The sequence below is a fragment of the Argentina silus genome, assembly GCF_951799395.1.
Source record: "Argentina silus genome assembly, chromosome: 2".
In the NCBI taxonomy this organism is placed as follows: Eukaryota; Metazoa; Chordata; class Actinopteri; order Argentiniformes; family Argentinidae; genus Argentina; species Argentina silus.
In genome coordinates, this window is record NC_139656.1 from 3,183,973 (window position 1) to 3,198,188 (window position 14,216).

The 14,216-nt window shown below is 42.8% G+C and overlaps 2 protein-coding genes across 4 annotated transcripts; one reads left to right on the forward strand and one right to left on the reverse strand.

Moving 5' to 3' along the window:
- Positions 1-1,758: 1,758 nt before the first annotated feature.
- Positions 1,759-7,941, forward strand: guca1d (guanylate cyclase activator 1d; the record flags this gene model as incomplete). The annotated part of the gene is made up of 4 exons (XM_083694210.1): positions 1,759-1,953; positions 6,383-6,532; positions 7,459-7,546; positions 7,802-7,941. 4 exons carry the CDS (start codon positions 1,759-1,761, stop codon positions 7,939-7,941), a joined length of 573 nt encoding a protein of 190 aa, XP_083550336.1.
- A 1,369-nt stretch (positions 7,942-9,310) lies between these two features.
- On the reverse strand, positions 9,311-14,148 carry alg8 (ALG8 alpha-1,3-glucosyltransferase; the record flags this gene model as incomplete). Of its 3 annotated transcripts, XM_083686350.1 has the most annotated exons (13): positions 9,311-10,078; positions 10,198-10,270; positions 10,410-10,507; positions 10,737-10,876; positions 11,097-11,236; positions 11,338-11,458; positions 11,642-11,745; positions 11,984-12,110; positions 12,350-12,417; positions 12,678-12,787; positions 12,965-13,158; positions 13,489-13,567; positions 14,060-14,148. In XM_083686350.1, 13 exons carry the CDS (start codon positions 14,146-14,148, stop codon positions 9,850-9,852), a joined length of 1,572 nt encoding a protein of 523 aa, XP_083542476.1. In that variant the 3' UTR covers positions 9,311-9,849. The 3 variants fall into 3 exon arrangements, with proteins under 3 accessions (XP_083542476.1, XP_083542478.1, XP_083542477.1); XM_083686352.1 differs by lacking the exon at positions 14,060-14,148 and having other exon boundaries at positions 11,948-12,110; positions 13,489-13,558; XM_083686351.1 differs by lacking the exon at positions 14,060-14,148 and having other exon boundaries at positions 11,939-12,110; positions 13,489-13,558.
- Positions 14,149-14,216: the final 68 nt, after the last annotated feature.

Below are 14,216 nucleotides of genomic sequence, written 5' to 3' on the forward strand. Positions count from 1 at the left end.
CATGTGTGGAGTGCAGGTAAAATAATTCAGTTCAAAAAGAATTAGGACAACTGATCAGGATGTAGACTACCGGTAGGCTGTTCTTGTGCCAGCAGAGCACGCACAGATGTCTTGATCTGACTGGGTCCACAGCAAATACGGAAGTCAGAACTAATGTTCTGGGAGGTCCATTAATTAGTCAAGTCAAGTCAAGGTCATCTTTACTATCCCAGATGGCAACTGCAGGCAGGGGCAACACAACATACAATAAAAGTACAATATAATACAATGTTAAAAAAAACTGACAAATGTAATACCAACAACAACAAATCAAATCAAATCAAATCAAATCAAATCAAATCAAATCAAATCAAATCGAATGGTCATTTACACAATATACAGGATACAATGTAGTGAAATGCTTTAGGGTAAGCAATATCAATTTGCAGTACAATGTCATAATAATAACAAATAATAGCAAAACAATGGCAATAGCATAAAGTGTCACAGGATAGCAGCAACAGCATTCTACAGTGACTAAGTGTGAGGGTGCATGTGCGTGTGAGAATGTGAAATGTCTTTGTAGAATGACGATGAACGGGGGGGTCAAAGTGGAGGGGTCACCTGGGGTCTAGCCATCAGAAAGAAAGACAACAACAACAACAACAACAACAACACATATGTACACAACCACACACTACACCCCTAATATTCTGACATACACCCTAACATACAACAGTACAATTAAAGAGCCAGTCTGCAATAAAGTGCAATGGGAGGTCATGTTTCATCCTTCTGTGCTCCCAGAAAATGTATTAATTAATTAATCAATCAGTCAGTCAATCAAGCAAACAATCAATCAATTAATAAGTATACTCAATGGAGTAGTGTGACTGTACAACCTGTTTTACTAACTGACTGTCACATTCACTCCATAACTTGTCTCTGATCTGTCTGCTCTGTAGAGAGAGGAAGGTTGAGTTGAGTAGGGTAGAGTAGAGTAGAGTAGAGTAAAGTAGAGTAGAGTAGAGTAGAGTAGAGTAGAGTAGGGTAGAGTAGAGTACAGCAGAGTAGAGTAGAGTAGAGTAGAGAGTTCTACTTTATATATCCTTGAGGGGAAATTCACTTTCAGCAGCAGATATAACATCCAGACACACATACCACAGTAGGACAACATACAGTAAATACACACTTAACATGTAACAATACAATGCACGGCAAATAAGCCAGAAAGTGCAGCAATATGTGTCTCAGAGAAGACAGGGAAGGAGCCCTGGCTGCTGCAGCCCAAAGCAAGAAGGTAAGTAAGGAGTTATATAACACTCCCTCTTTCAGGACCAGTACCCCGCCCTTGGCTTGCATGTTAAAGCCTCTTGGGCCTGTCCAGTGGAGAACGGGAGGGATTGGGGAGAGGGGATTGGTTATCCTGTTAGGATGTTATTTAAATAGTTTCCTTTCTGTGTCCACCAAGCATTAAAGGGGTTTAGAGAGTCCTGATTCCTGCTCTGTACCTGCGTCTCCACCAGGGCCAGTCAGTCCAGAGAGACCGCAGCCAGGACAAGGCTTGCGACAGACACCTCTGCTGCTCTTCTCTTCTCAGCATCTACTCCTCACGCCTGAGAGACAGACGGGGACAGACACAGGACTGCATCCCCCACAATTCCTCTGCCACCCAACACTCCAAACTTCAGCGCCTCTGACCTCCACCGCTCATCCCAGAGCAGTCCAGAGGATTCTATAGTAACTGTTTCGCCCCAGCGCCACCTCACACTCACCAGCATGGGGGCCCACAACTCCAACATGGATGATATCCTGGCGGAGGACATGCACCACTGGTACAACATGTTCATGAAGGAGTCTCCGTCAGGCCTGATCACGCTGTTCGAGCTGAAGGCCATTCTGGGGCTCAAGGGGATGAACGAGAACGCCAACAGCTACGTGGACCAGGTCTTCTTCACCTTCGACATGGACGGGGTGGGTAGAACAAACACACTCACACTCTCACGCTCGCTTTAATGTGACTGGGACTGAAAGGGACACTGCTTAACGATGTTATAAGGCAGTATAATAGGCAATACTGCAATATATATATTGTAGATATTATTTTAACAACTTCATAAGATATGAGTCTTTGAGCAAAAGCTGTTTTCACATGCATGGTATAGTGTCAACCACAAATCTTCTTAAGTTTATTGGATTTTGAGAGACTTGAGGAGCAGTACTGCAGATATGCACATGCATAGTGCAGATCAAAGAATTCATGCAAATGACAGGTGCACTGCATTTTAAGATAAACTACATTTTCTGATGTTTAGACAGATACATGTGAAAGGTGAGAGGTGGGGGTTAACGGAGCCACAAATAGCACAGGTATGTTCAGATACGGAGCGATGCTCACACATGGGCTTTCCATTGGTTCATACCTAATGAGCTTATAGAGCCGGTGCATTGAGCCTATATCCCGCTACAGAGCCTGAGTGCTAAATGGATTTCTGTCTGTAGAGCTGAGCCACTTTGTGTGTGTGTGTGTGTGTGTGTGTGTGTGTGTGTGTGTGTGTGTGTGTGTGTGTGTGTGTGTGTGTGTGTGTGTGTGTGTGTGTGTGTGTAGCAGAGTGAGGGATGAGCTGAGTTTGTTCCTGGACCTTTAGAGCAGTGCCGTCTATCTGCTAACTAGACCCAGAGACTGAAGACAGGCATCTGAACATAAACTTCCTGCTTAAAGGTCAACGTCATCAATTCTTAGTGTCCTGTAGGCATTCATAGGTTTAGAGACCTCTGTCCTGCTCTCATTTTGACAGTTAAATGCCTCAAATTACATAAAATTGCACCTTACTCTAGATTGAGAGTTATTTGACTTACAGTGCTGCCTAAAAGGTTGTGAACCCTACAGGGAAGGCCATTATTTTTGTATTAAATATTAAAATGAACTTACAACATAAAATCTTTATCTAAACCCCAATTCGTAATAAAGACATTCCAAATAAAGGACACAAACTAAAAAATATGATATATTTTTATTGTTTATTTAACGAAAGTGGATTATTTAACTAAAACTCAGATTCCATGTGCGCAAAAATATGTGAACCTCTTGAGGCAATAGCTTGTGGCACCTCCATTAGCAGCGATAACTTGGAGTAAACATCTCGTATAGCCACTAATCAGTCTCTGATATCTGTTTTGAGGGATTTTTGCCCACTCCTCCTTACAGAACTCAGCCAATTGAGTGAGGTTTGAGGGGTGTCTGGCATGAACTGCCCACTTCAGGTCTTGCCACAGCATCTAGATTGGATTTAGGTCAGAACTTTGACTTGGCCAATCCAAACACAAATCTTCTTTCTCCTGAGCATTCTTTGGTAGATTTGCTTGAATGCTTTGGGTCATTGTCTTGTTGGATGACCCATTTTCAGCCCAGCTTTAGCTCCTTGACTGATGGCTTGACATTCTGTTCAAGAATCTCCTGGTATACCTCAGAATTCATGGTTCCTTTAATGATGTGGAGTTGTCCAGGTCCAAAGGAGGAAAAGCAGCCCCAGATCTTGACATTCCCACCACCATGCTTGACTGTTGGGATAAGGTTCTTTTGGTGGTAGGCAGTGTTGGGTTTTCGCCAAACATAGTGGTTTTGATTGTGACCAAAAAGGTCAATTTTGGACTCATCTGTCCAGAGAATGAACCTTCAGGCTTGTCCAGGTGGTCTCTGGCAAAGTTAAGACAAGCAGTTTGGTTCTTTTTTGACAGCAGAGGCTTCTTCCTAGCAACCCTCCCATGAAAGCCATTTCGATTCAGTGTTCTTCTTATTGTTGAAGCATGCACAGTTACCTGAGATGCAGCAAGGGAGGTCTGCAAATCTCTAGATGTTATGTTTGGGTTGGCTTTTACCAGATTTTTATTTTTCTTGTGGCTCTTGGGGATATTTTGGAAGGGCGTCCACTTCTAGGCCAAGTTGCTGTCATGTTAAATGCTCTCCATTTGTAAATTATTTATCTCACAATGGACTGATGGTGCTCAAATCTTGTTGAGATGATTTTATAGCCTTCCCCAGACTGATGTGCTCTAACTACCCTCTTCCTGATGTCCTCTGAGATCTTCTTTCCTCTCGGCATGGTGTGTTTTGCATTCACCTGTAAGGGTAACACAAAACTGACCAGGTTTCTTATCTCTATTTATCAGAGTCCCGCCCAAATTCTTTCCTAAAGATCTCTCCTTTGATTGGTTTGATTTGGTACCCAATTATTTACCCACCTGATTCTATTTACTTACTTGATTTAACCAATGCATATTGAGGTTCACTTATTTTTGCACCTGCACTAATTTCTTTAGAATTTAGTTTTTTTCTACTACACACATGATTTCCTCTAAACCAACATATGGAATTGGCAAATATAAACCAGTTATGTCAGATAAAAAAAGACTGGTTCTGATTAAATAAAGATTTCATGGTAATAACAAGAAAAATCACAAGGGGTTCACATACTTTCAAGCAGCACTGTAATCAAGTCATGGCTGTTGTGTAACATTACTTTTTTGTATAACTATACCCAGTCAGCAGACAATTGTGGGCCAAATCTGGTCTCATGGTGGCACAGAAACGGCAAGTGGTATATGGGCCAGTGCCAGCCCACTTCTGGCCCAGGGCACAAATTTGTACCTGGGCCACATCCAGATGCCTGTAGAAAATAGATGTGGGCCAAATCTGGGCCATCAATACTCTGCTGACAGGGTAACATAGAGATTGAGTGACTTGACTTCCACCAGCTAATAGTGTGACACAGTGCCAGGAGGTTAAAGAGACACCTAATGGACAAGCTAATCATCTTAGATCCAAATCCAGGTTAACTCTTAGCCATCCAGGGTAATCATTGTCAAGGTTTGATGTACTCTGTCACAGGCATTTATGGAAATATAATGTTTCATATCAGAGACAAAACAAATGACTATTGTTCAGTTTACCTGTCCTGACTGGAGAGGTGCCTTTCTACCATGGCCATGAGGGATTCCTACTGGAATTATACCTGCACAGTCAGAGACTTACTGCGCCACAGTTAGATCATTCTGTTGGCTCAGGCTTCAAACATTCCATGACAAACCTTCTAATTTTCATTATTATGAGAATGTAATAAGAGTCTTGGAAATGTAGATTCCAACATGGCACCCATTCAAATTCTAATAAAAGGATTGCTGGAGTCAGCATATCTATGAGCAGACAGAGATAGTCCAGGAGCAGGTTGTAATTCTTCAGTCTACAGGCTGCTACAGCATCACATGCCAGTCAGAGAGGTGAAGAGTCTAGAAGTCATAGGTCTTATTGTCACCTGTTACATTGAGCCATGTGAGGATTACACTAACTCTGTTTTCACCTCAACAATGGCTTAAGAATGACGTGTTACTATGTTCCAAGTCTAGATTGAATGAGGATGGATTAATACTACTGTAGTAATGGTAGACATGACAATGTAATGGGATGGACAAGAGATTGTGATCAAACTCTTGTTCGTGATTTTGAGTCAAATCACTGTAATCGCGTGCTAAGAGTGTGACACAGTGCCAGGAGTTGAAAGAGACACCTAATGGATGAGCTAATCATCTTAGAACCAAATATAGATTAACTCTTCGCCATCTTGGGTAATCATTGCCAAGGTTTGATGTACTCTGTCACAGGCATTTATGCAAATATAATGAGGTAGCACATCATATCAGAGACAAAACAAATTACTATTGTTCAGTTTACCTGTCCTGATTGGAGAGGTGCCTTTGTACCATGGCCATGAGGGATTCCTACCGGAATTATACCTGCACAGTCAGAGACTTACTGCTGAGGTTTAGATCAGTCTGTTGGCTCAGGCTCAAGGGAAAGTCTATAATGGACAGAGAGATTTAACAGGCGGGTGGAGGGGGTTGTGGAAGGTAGGAACAGAGGAACGGGATGTCCTAACCATGGCAGCTGACAACACAACCAGGTAAACCCAGGACACCCGCCACTAAGGACAGCAAAACTCGATCTCACCTCATTCTGAGTGTTAGGGTTAGGGTTAGGGTTAGGGTTAGGGTTAACCCTAACCCTAACCCTAACCCTAACCCAAGCATTGTGATACAGTAGCACAGGGAGCCAAGGTGTTGTTACATGTAGGTGAGGACAGGACAGCTCCAGCTGAGCAGTACAACTCATTGCAGCTGAAGATGGGACATGATCAATGAAAAGATGTGACATCAAGTTTTTGATATCTTTGCATGCTTTAAGGCTAAAATATGCTAAGTACCTATGTCCTGACACCTATATCCAGTGTTACTGAGAACAGTCCTTATAAAGTGTTTGAAATGGGGACAAAGACATATATTGACTTGATTTGAACTGAATTAAATAGTTTCTCTGTCTCTGTCTTTTCTCTCTCTATTCCTGGTTTAGGATGGGTACATAGACTTTGTGGAGTACATTGCAGCCATCAGTCTGATGCTGAAGGGAGAAATCAACCAGAAACTAAAGTGGTACTTCAAACTGTTCGACCAGGACGGCAATGGAAAAATCGACAAAGATGAACTGGAGACAATATTCTCTGTAAGTTTCAGAGCTGAGGTTCTTACTTAATAGCATTGACTTCATAACAATTGATTGGTTGAACATGACATGATCACACACATATGGATCAGGAAGGTTATTTTGAACGTGTATTATACACCAATCCTGCCTGGATTTGATACTCTGCTCCAACCAGCACTTGGACATCTGTACTGTACTTTATGTGTCACTACAAGAGTTATGCTATTGTGTGTCAGCGCTTCAGGATGTCTTTTTATGACACAAAAAAATGTTGAATGAGTTCATGCCTAATCTGTGGTCACACTGTCAATTTGGAGCAATCAAGATAGACATCAACTGAGATTAATTAAAAGAAGTAGGCTGGATTAAATTTGAATTTGAACAAGGCCACTTAATCTGTGGATGAGTTCATCCAATCATCCCCAGGACGGGCCTCACCCCAGGTGTGACCTGATTGTTGGAATGGTGATGATCCTGTTGGTTCGCTGACCTCATTGCTGGCCCTACTGTGGCAGATAGGGTAAAGTAGCACTTACAGTAAGTGCATATAACTGATCCACTGTTACCTGTAAGGAAACTGTGTGGTGACAATAGGTGCTTCCTGGTAATTACTACAAATAATTCAACACAATGACTAGCCAGGTACCAAATTATCCCAAAGAGGCACAGCTTTTAAAATTATCATTACTATGTAATAACTATGACACTAGGAATCATCATGTGCGGTGTGTATGTGTGTGTGTAATAAAATAATAAAATAATAAGACAAAACTAAATTTTGTAATTTGGTTTCCGATTTAATTAATCCGATTTATAATGTTGGGCTCTGACTCTCTCTCTCTCTCTCTCTCTCTCTCTCTCTCTCTCTCTCTCTCTCTCTCTCTCTCTCTCTCTCTCTCTCTCTCTCTCTCTCCCTCTTACCTCTTACCTCTTCCCTCTCTCAGGCCGTCCAGGACATCACACGGAACTATGACATTACCCCTGAGGAGATAGTGGCGCTTATATTTGAGAAGATTGATGTGAATGGAGAGGGTAAGCAGGACCACTGATAGACCAGGGATTACAAAACAATGTGTCACATGATATAGATTTCCCTAAATTTTTATTGAGGTCCCTGAGACCACTCCCGTTATCATAGCTGTCAAGCGTATCAAGTCCATGTCACAATCTGCCCCCATCACCCCATGTACAGCAAAGGGTCACCAATCCACATTAAATAATTGTCCAGGCATCATTGACCTTAGTTGATGACCTCTAACCTCTACATTTTGATCTTTGCCCTCTCAGGTGAATTGACACTGGAGGAGTTTATTGAAGGGGCGAAGGGCCAACCTGACATCATGGAAATGCTGAAGAAGATGATGGACCTGACGCCTGTGCTCATAATCATCGTCGACGGCCAAAGAGATGCGGTTTCTCACAAATGAAAGTTGTTAGGAACCTTACGGAACCTTGCAGCTCACAGAGTTGTTGTTCCATCACAAATCCCCATAAAGACGGTGGAATGAGAGGTTCCAGTACTCAACAGATTGGGGCTGTTTTCCCTCTGAGGTCCCCTGTGGCCCATCAACCCCCTCAGATTCAGACGCAGTCACAGTGGATGACATTTGAGATGGGAAGTTGATAAGAGGACGTCTGTGGATACATCGATGGAGAAACTGCTTTGAAGACACCATTCTACGCACAACGTTCTACCTATCTGTTAGTTCTCTGACTGCTCCAGGGGTTGATTGTCTACTTGGTCTGAACGCACACAAAGGTGACCCTTTGATTTCTAATCCTCTTGGTTTCTGACAGAACATCAAAACGTCAAACCGCTTGGGTTTCTGAGTCTGACTGGAGCTCATGCTTGAAGTCACACCTGGAGTGGTGTTGCAAAGCCGTACAGTGACTGTAACCTACCTTGAGGCTACCGCTCATCCTCCTAATACAGTAAAGCGTTCAGGGCCAGGCGGGATTTACCACAACGCCACAGTTACGTGGGAGCTTTTTAAGGAAGGGCTCAGCCCTGACAGAGCAGCAGCTTTCACCCAAAAGTATCTGACACAGTTGTGGTTATGTAAGACGGCACCTACTACTTCAAACAGGAATCAGTCATTTTAAGAGGATGTTAAGCTGGCTGTGATAGGTGGAGGTGAAGTCAGAGGATGTTAAGCTGGCTGTGATAGGTGGAGGTGAAGTCAGTGTGCTGGGGTTGTTCTCTGGATCCAGTCATATAACTGGCTTGTTATTTTTTTTAGGGCATGAAATAAAATTGTGGAGAAGGGAATTCTTGTGAGTTTTGCTTTAACTTTCTTTTTATACGGGTACTACATTATGTATGTTCAGTGTATGTGTGAGTGGGGACAATGTATGTTCAGTGTACATAAGTTGGCAAGAGTGAACATTTACCAAATGTTGTACATAATTTTTAATTCATTTTTTTAAAGATATGAACTGAAATGTTTTGATTGATCCAAGGGTTGGTTGATATCGGTTTAAAGAAGATAAAGGGCCATAGTATCGTTTAATTATGCAGAATTGGTTCATGACTTTACAGGTCAATCATCAGGCAAACCAATTGTTACTATTCTTTTAGTGCAATAGGAACACTCCTCAACAAATCAATACATTATTTACTTTGTAAAAGATTTGACCAATCATGTTTTCGTGTTGCCTTATCAATAAAGCTTTTAAACAAATGACTTTCCTGATTGTGTGGTATTGTGTCTTGCATTTAACAGTCTGTGATTGGTGGGACATGTTCTATGAGGCTATATTCCCCTTCCTAACCCCAATAAAAACATTTTGCACATATACAAAAGATATCTTTTTATTTGAAAACAATAAAAAATGGTCCATGTGGTTTATTTTTTTTACATAATCGTTCATATTCACAACTCATATTCATGGTCATATCAAACGCTCTCTGGTCATACCATACCACCACACATTCTAATCAGTAACAACAGAATATAACCTACTCATTCACACCATCAGCACAAAGACAGCGCTGCACAGATCCACTTATCTCTTAATCACGTGGTTTACCTGAGACAATTTAATCCATAATCTTACAAATCTTCTGTACAGTCGCTGTTCAAAGGGAAGACCATGTATATGCAGTAATACAGGTAAATTCAGGACATTAGGACATATTTCCAACTTGGTTGCTAAAGATGTCATAAGTGTCTTATATCACTGTAGAGGGTAGAGCCATACATTTATTTATGTATACATTTATTGGTCGACAGATTGTCCTCTAATAGCAGTCACTCCCTACCCGGTGCTTCCTTGTACCCCAATCCCAAACCAACCAATAGCCTGTTCCCATAGATGTGTTAGTCTCTGCTGTCTCATAGTTGTTTGGGTTTGTCCTCTGGCTGCTTCAGCAGAGAGAGGTAGAGGCGGATGAAGGAGTAAGAGACGCCCAGCGCGCAATACACAGATGTCACCAGTAGGGGGATGAAGGGCAGAGTCTGCTGCCATGGCAACAAAGGGTAGACAATCTCACAGAGGATTTCCACAGCAACCAGTCCCAGGAGGTAGGTAGCTTCCAGAGGGTTCAACAAGGAGCCTTGCCCACTGAAGGAGGAAGGGGAGAGAAGATGGCATTATAGATTTGTTCAAAAACTGCACTTAGACCAAGCATATCTGAGCCAATAAAGTAACAAAGTCAAGAAACTAAATAGGTTGTTAGCCACCTGAACAGCTTCTTCAGCGAGGTGAAACTGTAGAGTGTGAACAGCAGCATGAGCAGGACTTTGATGGGCAGCTCTGTAGGAACATAGATGTCCAAATGTATGTCTCTCAACTATGCTAATCATCAATCATGAAACATGACACCTAATAACAAGATGGCCTCCCCAAAGGAGCCAGAGTGGGGGCAACGGTGCCTGGCTTCTGAAGCCCTTACCTGCTGCTGTGAAGAGAAGTGGAAACAGAGAGTAATGCCCTGTGGTGGCCAGCATCAGAAAGATCCCAGCATCCTCTTTGCTCTCAACTGCCAGTATGCTATAAAAACACAACCGAGAAAAGAGTTCAACATTAAGACAAAAGAGGGAGCAATCCAAGAGATTAAACACTGACATAAAAACAGTTTAATTATGACTGCGCATAATTAACATTTTCAAATAGATCATCCTACAGTTGGACTCATCACTAAATGATGCTAACACTGAAGATATTAGACAGTTGCTTATCCAAGGGTACTGATGTGTGAATGGGTGTGTTATTAGGTCACCTGAGGGGCAGGATGGCCAGGAGGATGGCCTTCTCATGGACGTGCCAGCCGAACATGAAGGAGCCCAGGGCACACACTACCAGGCAGCGCAGGAAACCGCGGGCACCGCAGGGACGTCGCCAGATGCTGAACGCCGCAGGCTGAGAGAGCAAAGACGGGGAGAAGGAGAGAAACAAAGAGGATAGGAAGCTCAATGAAGACATGACAAATTCGGACTTGTCCTGTACCAATACACTGCAGAGGGGATTTGCCACCTTTCTTGTTGGATTGTTTCATATTACCAGGGAAAATAATTGCATTACTGAGGCTAAATTCAGAGAGCGCATCATGGGGATGGACAGAAGGGGATGGACTGCTCACCAGGATGGACAGAAGAGTACAGACGAGTGTGATGGAGGGAGAGACGGAGGGGAGGACAGAGTGCTGGAACTCCTGCACCAGCCCGCCTGTCATCGAGGCCTTGGGAAGCTTCGCCACGTCCAGCAGCTTCAGACGCACAGCTGGGGAACAAACAACCCAGTTCAGACCTCTGTTAGCATGCTCAAAGCAGCATACCTAGATATCTTCAAACAAGCAACATTAGTGGCATAGTAAGAGTTACCTAGTACAGACAGAGCTTTATCCACCACGTTATAGAGGGCCCAGACATTGGGGGCCCAATAGGCGTGGCACAGGCCTCTTTTAAAGGGGAAGAGTCTGGACAGGACCTGGGGGAGCTGACCCTTGAAGAAAGAAATGGGAGTTTGATGGATTAATCCCTTTAAGAGAGAACCAGTAATTATCATAATATCTACAACCATAGTTTCCCTCTGACTCGTACAAATAAATAAAACACATTTAAGTTATCACTTTCACAAAACATTAACAGGCTCTATGGGAGTTCTGATACTGAGTAGGGTACATACCATAGCAATGAATGGGCCCAAGGAAAGTGCAAAGACAGAGAGCACAATGGATCCCAGAGCTACCAGACGCACAGGACTGAAACTGCTCCATCTCATCGAGCCATCTGCAGACACACAGAAGAGAGGATCATAGTGAACACACAAAGGACAATATGGAAGGAACTGAGAAATAACTATTTTAGCAGTAAACAGTATGACAGTTGTTCTCAGTGTTCTATTCCAGAATTCTCCCATTTAGGGTTTCATCAGCAGAACTTTATTACCGTACTGTGTGTGTCTATCAGCCAACTGTATTACCTGTATTACCTGTGTGTAACGTGTGTATCCTGTCCTGCAGGCTACCTGTGTTGTCCTTGGTGAAGCAGTAGCTCCTGAGCAGGAAGATGCCATAGGCTGGAGCGATGTAGAGATAGATATGCTTCAGGTTCAGGAGGACAGCGAAGAGAAACGCTCCTTCTAAGTGTCTGGCCTGCTCAACACACACACACACACACACACACACACACACACACACACACACACACACACACACACACACACACACACACACACACACACACACACACACACACACACACACACACACACACACACACACACAATTAGCATCATCTTTTCATCTGACAACTTTCACTTGAACTTCCGAGTTGAAACCCGAGTCTGGCCGAAATCATTGGTGTTGGTGGAGAAAAGTAGTTGAGTACATACCTGTAAATGTCTTGCCACTGATAGCAACAGTATGCCAAACAAGAACCCATTGTACTGGAAATGAATATCTAGGGGAAATATCAAGGACTTAAAACTTGCCGGTTTACACACAGAGAGCTTATTGCACCTACAATAGATCAGCCTCCCTAGAGCACATCTCTACAGGAGGAGAAGAAACCCAACTACCTGCCAGCTAATCATTTCCTACATTATGCAAATGCCTCCCATGTTTAAAGGGAGACCTACATGACATAATCAAACAACATAATTGACCCACACTAGCTTGTTCAACTCAGTTCACAGCCAGTCTCAGAAGCAGGAAGGATACGGTCAACAATGAGGAGGCCAAAGTTCCACAGGAGCAGTGTTGCCAAGATGAAACATGGCCGCCCCAAGAGCTCCTTCAAGCCCTTGTCCTCTCGCACACTTCTGCAGCACCTGATGAAGAGGAGAAACCCAGGATTTACAAGTGGGGACAGAATAAGGTGCTATACATCTTATTTTACACAATGCTCTAAAAGTACAAACCTCTTCTGTCAAGCCATATATCAACAGCCTTATTGTAAAGCAGATTAGACAACTGAAGTGGATCTTTCCCAGAATATAAATACTCACTCTCTGACAGCATAAATAAAGACCAGGTCAGTCACAATGACAGAGAGCCTCTGGAAGAGGACCGTAGCAGGACTAGCGTAGTTCAGGTGCTGCACCACCAACATATCTTTATCAAAGTGCTGCGCCACATGGGACAGTCCATACTCAAACCAGGCAAACAGGGGAGGGTAGTCCAGGGTCCACTCTGAGGTGTTCTACAGACACATAAACAAACAGAAACACAATTGTGGTCCTCTGTGGCTCAGTTGGTAGAGCATGGCGCTAACAATGCTTCGGTTGTGGGTTTGATTCCCGCTGGGACCATATATACTGAAATGTATTCACTCACTGCAATGTAAGTCGCTTTGGATAAAAGCGTCAGCTAAATGGCATATATATATATAACTGTGATACTCAATGACAACACAGAAGACTTGTGATTTTGCTATCATGTCACGCTATAGTCTGCAATCAGTGGACACCACTCACTTCACTTGGAAGTGTAGCAGATGTGCAACAGCTTTGTTAAATAGCTAAGCACAAACCTCATGGTACCACTTGGACACGGGCAGGCTGTGTGTGATGGCGAGCCAGTTCCTGTGCACCTCGAAGTCGGTGGAATGACTGGAAGACAGACACAGAAGAAAACATAGAAAACCAAACAAATACAATCATAGATTTTTCATTGCAGTGTTCAAAATCAGACAAGTTGTTCTTTACGCTTTAGAGAATACACTTAAGTTTCTCCTGTTAATAAAAAAAAATGCTCAGACCAATGCCCTGGTCTGAGCATTGATTACTTTATCTTATGATGACTGATGGATAGATAATTCACTTACTTAAACAAATGTATTTGTTGTAAGTCGCTTTGGATAAAGGCGTCTGCTAAATGCCATAAATGTAAATGTAATCGTGATACATACGGAGGTATGCTGTAATGATGAGGTGGCACTGTCACATAAGCTGTCTGTCACATATGTCGTTAGCAGCTAGCGGTTAGCCACGTACTAGCTAACCGAGTCATTTGAACTGATACAAAAGCCTGAAATTCAAACGTGTTGCATTTACGTTAATAATGAATAACAGTGACTCCAACAGTGGGCGTATAATACTTACTATGCATTTATCAAAAGACATTTCAGCAAAGAAACTCCAAGTGCTAACACAGGGAACCAACTCCCGTTGTCAGCCGAGGGCGCCGCCATGACAGCTGGGTTTGTTTTGTAAACACAACTTTATTGAAACATACAGTAGTTACATCAGTGTTACATCA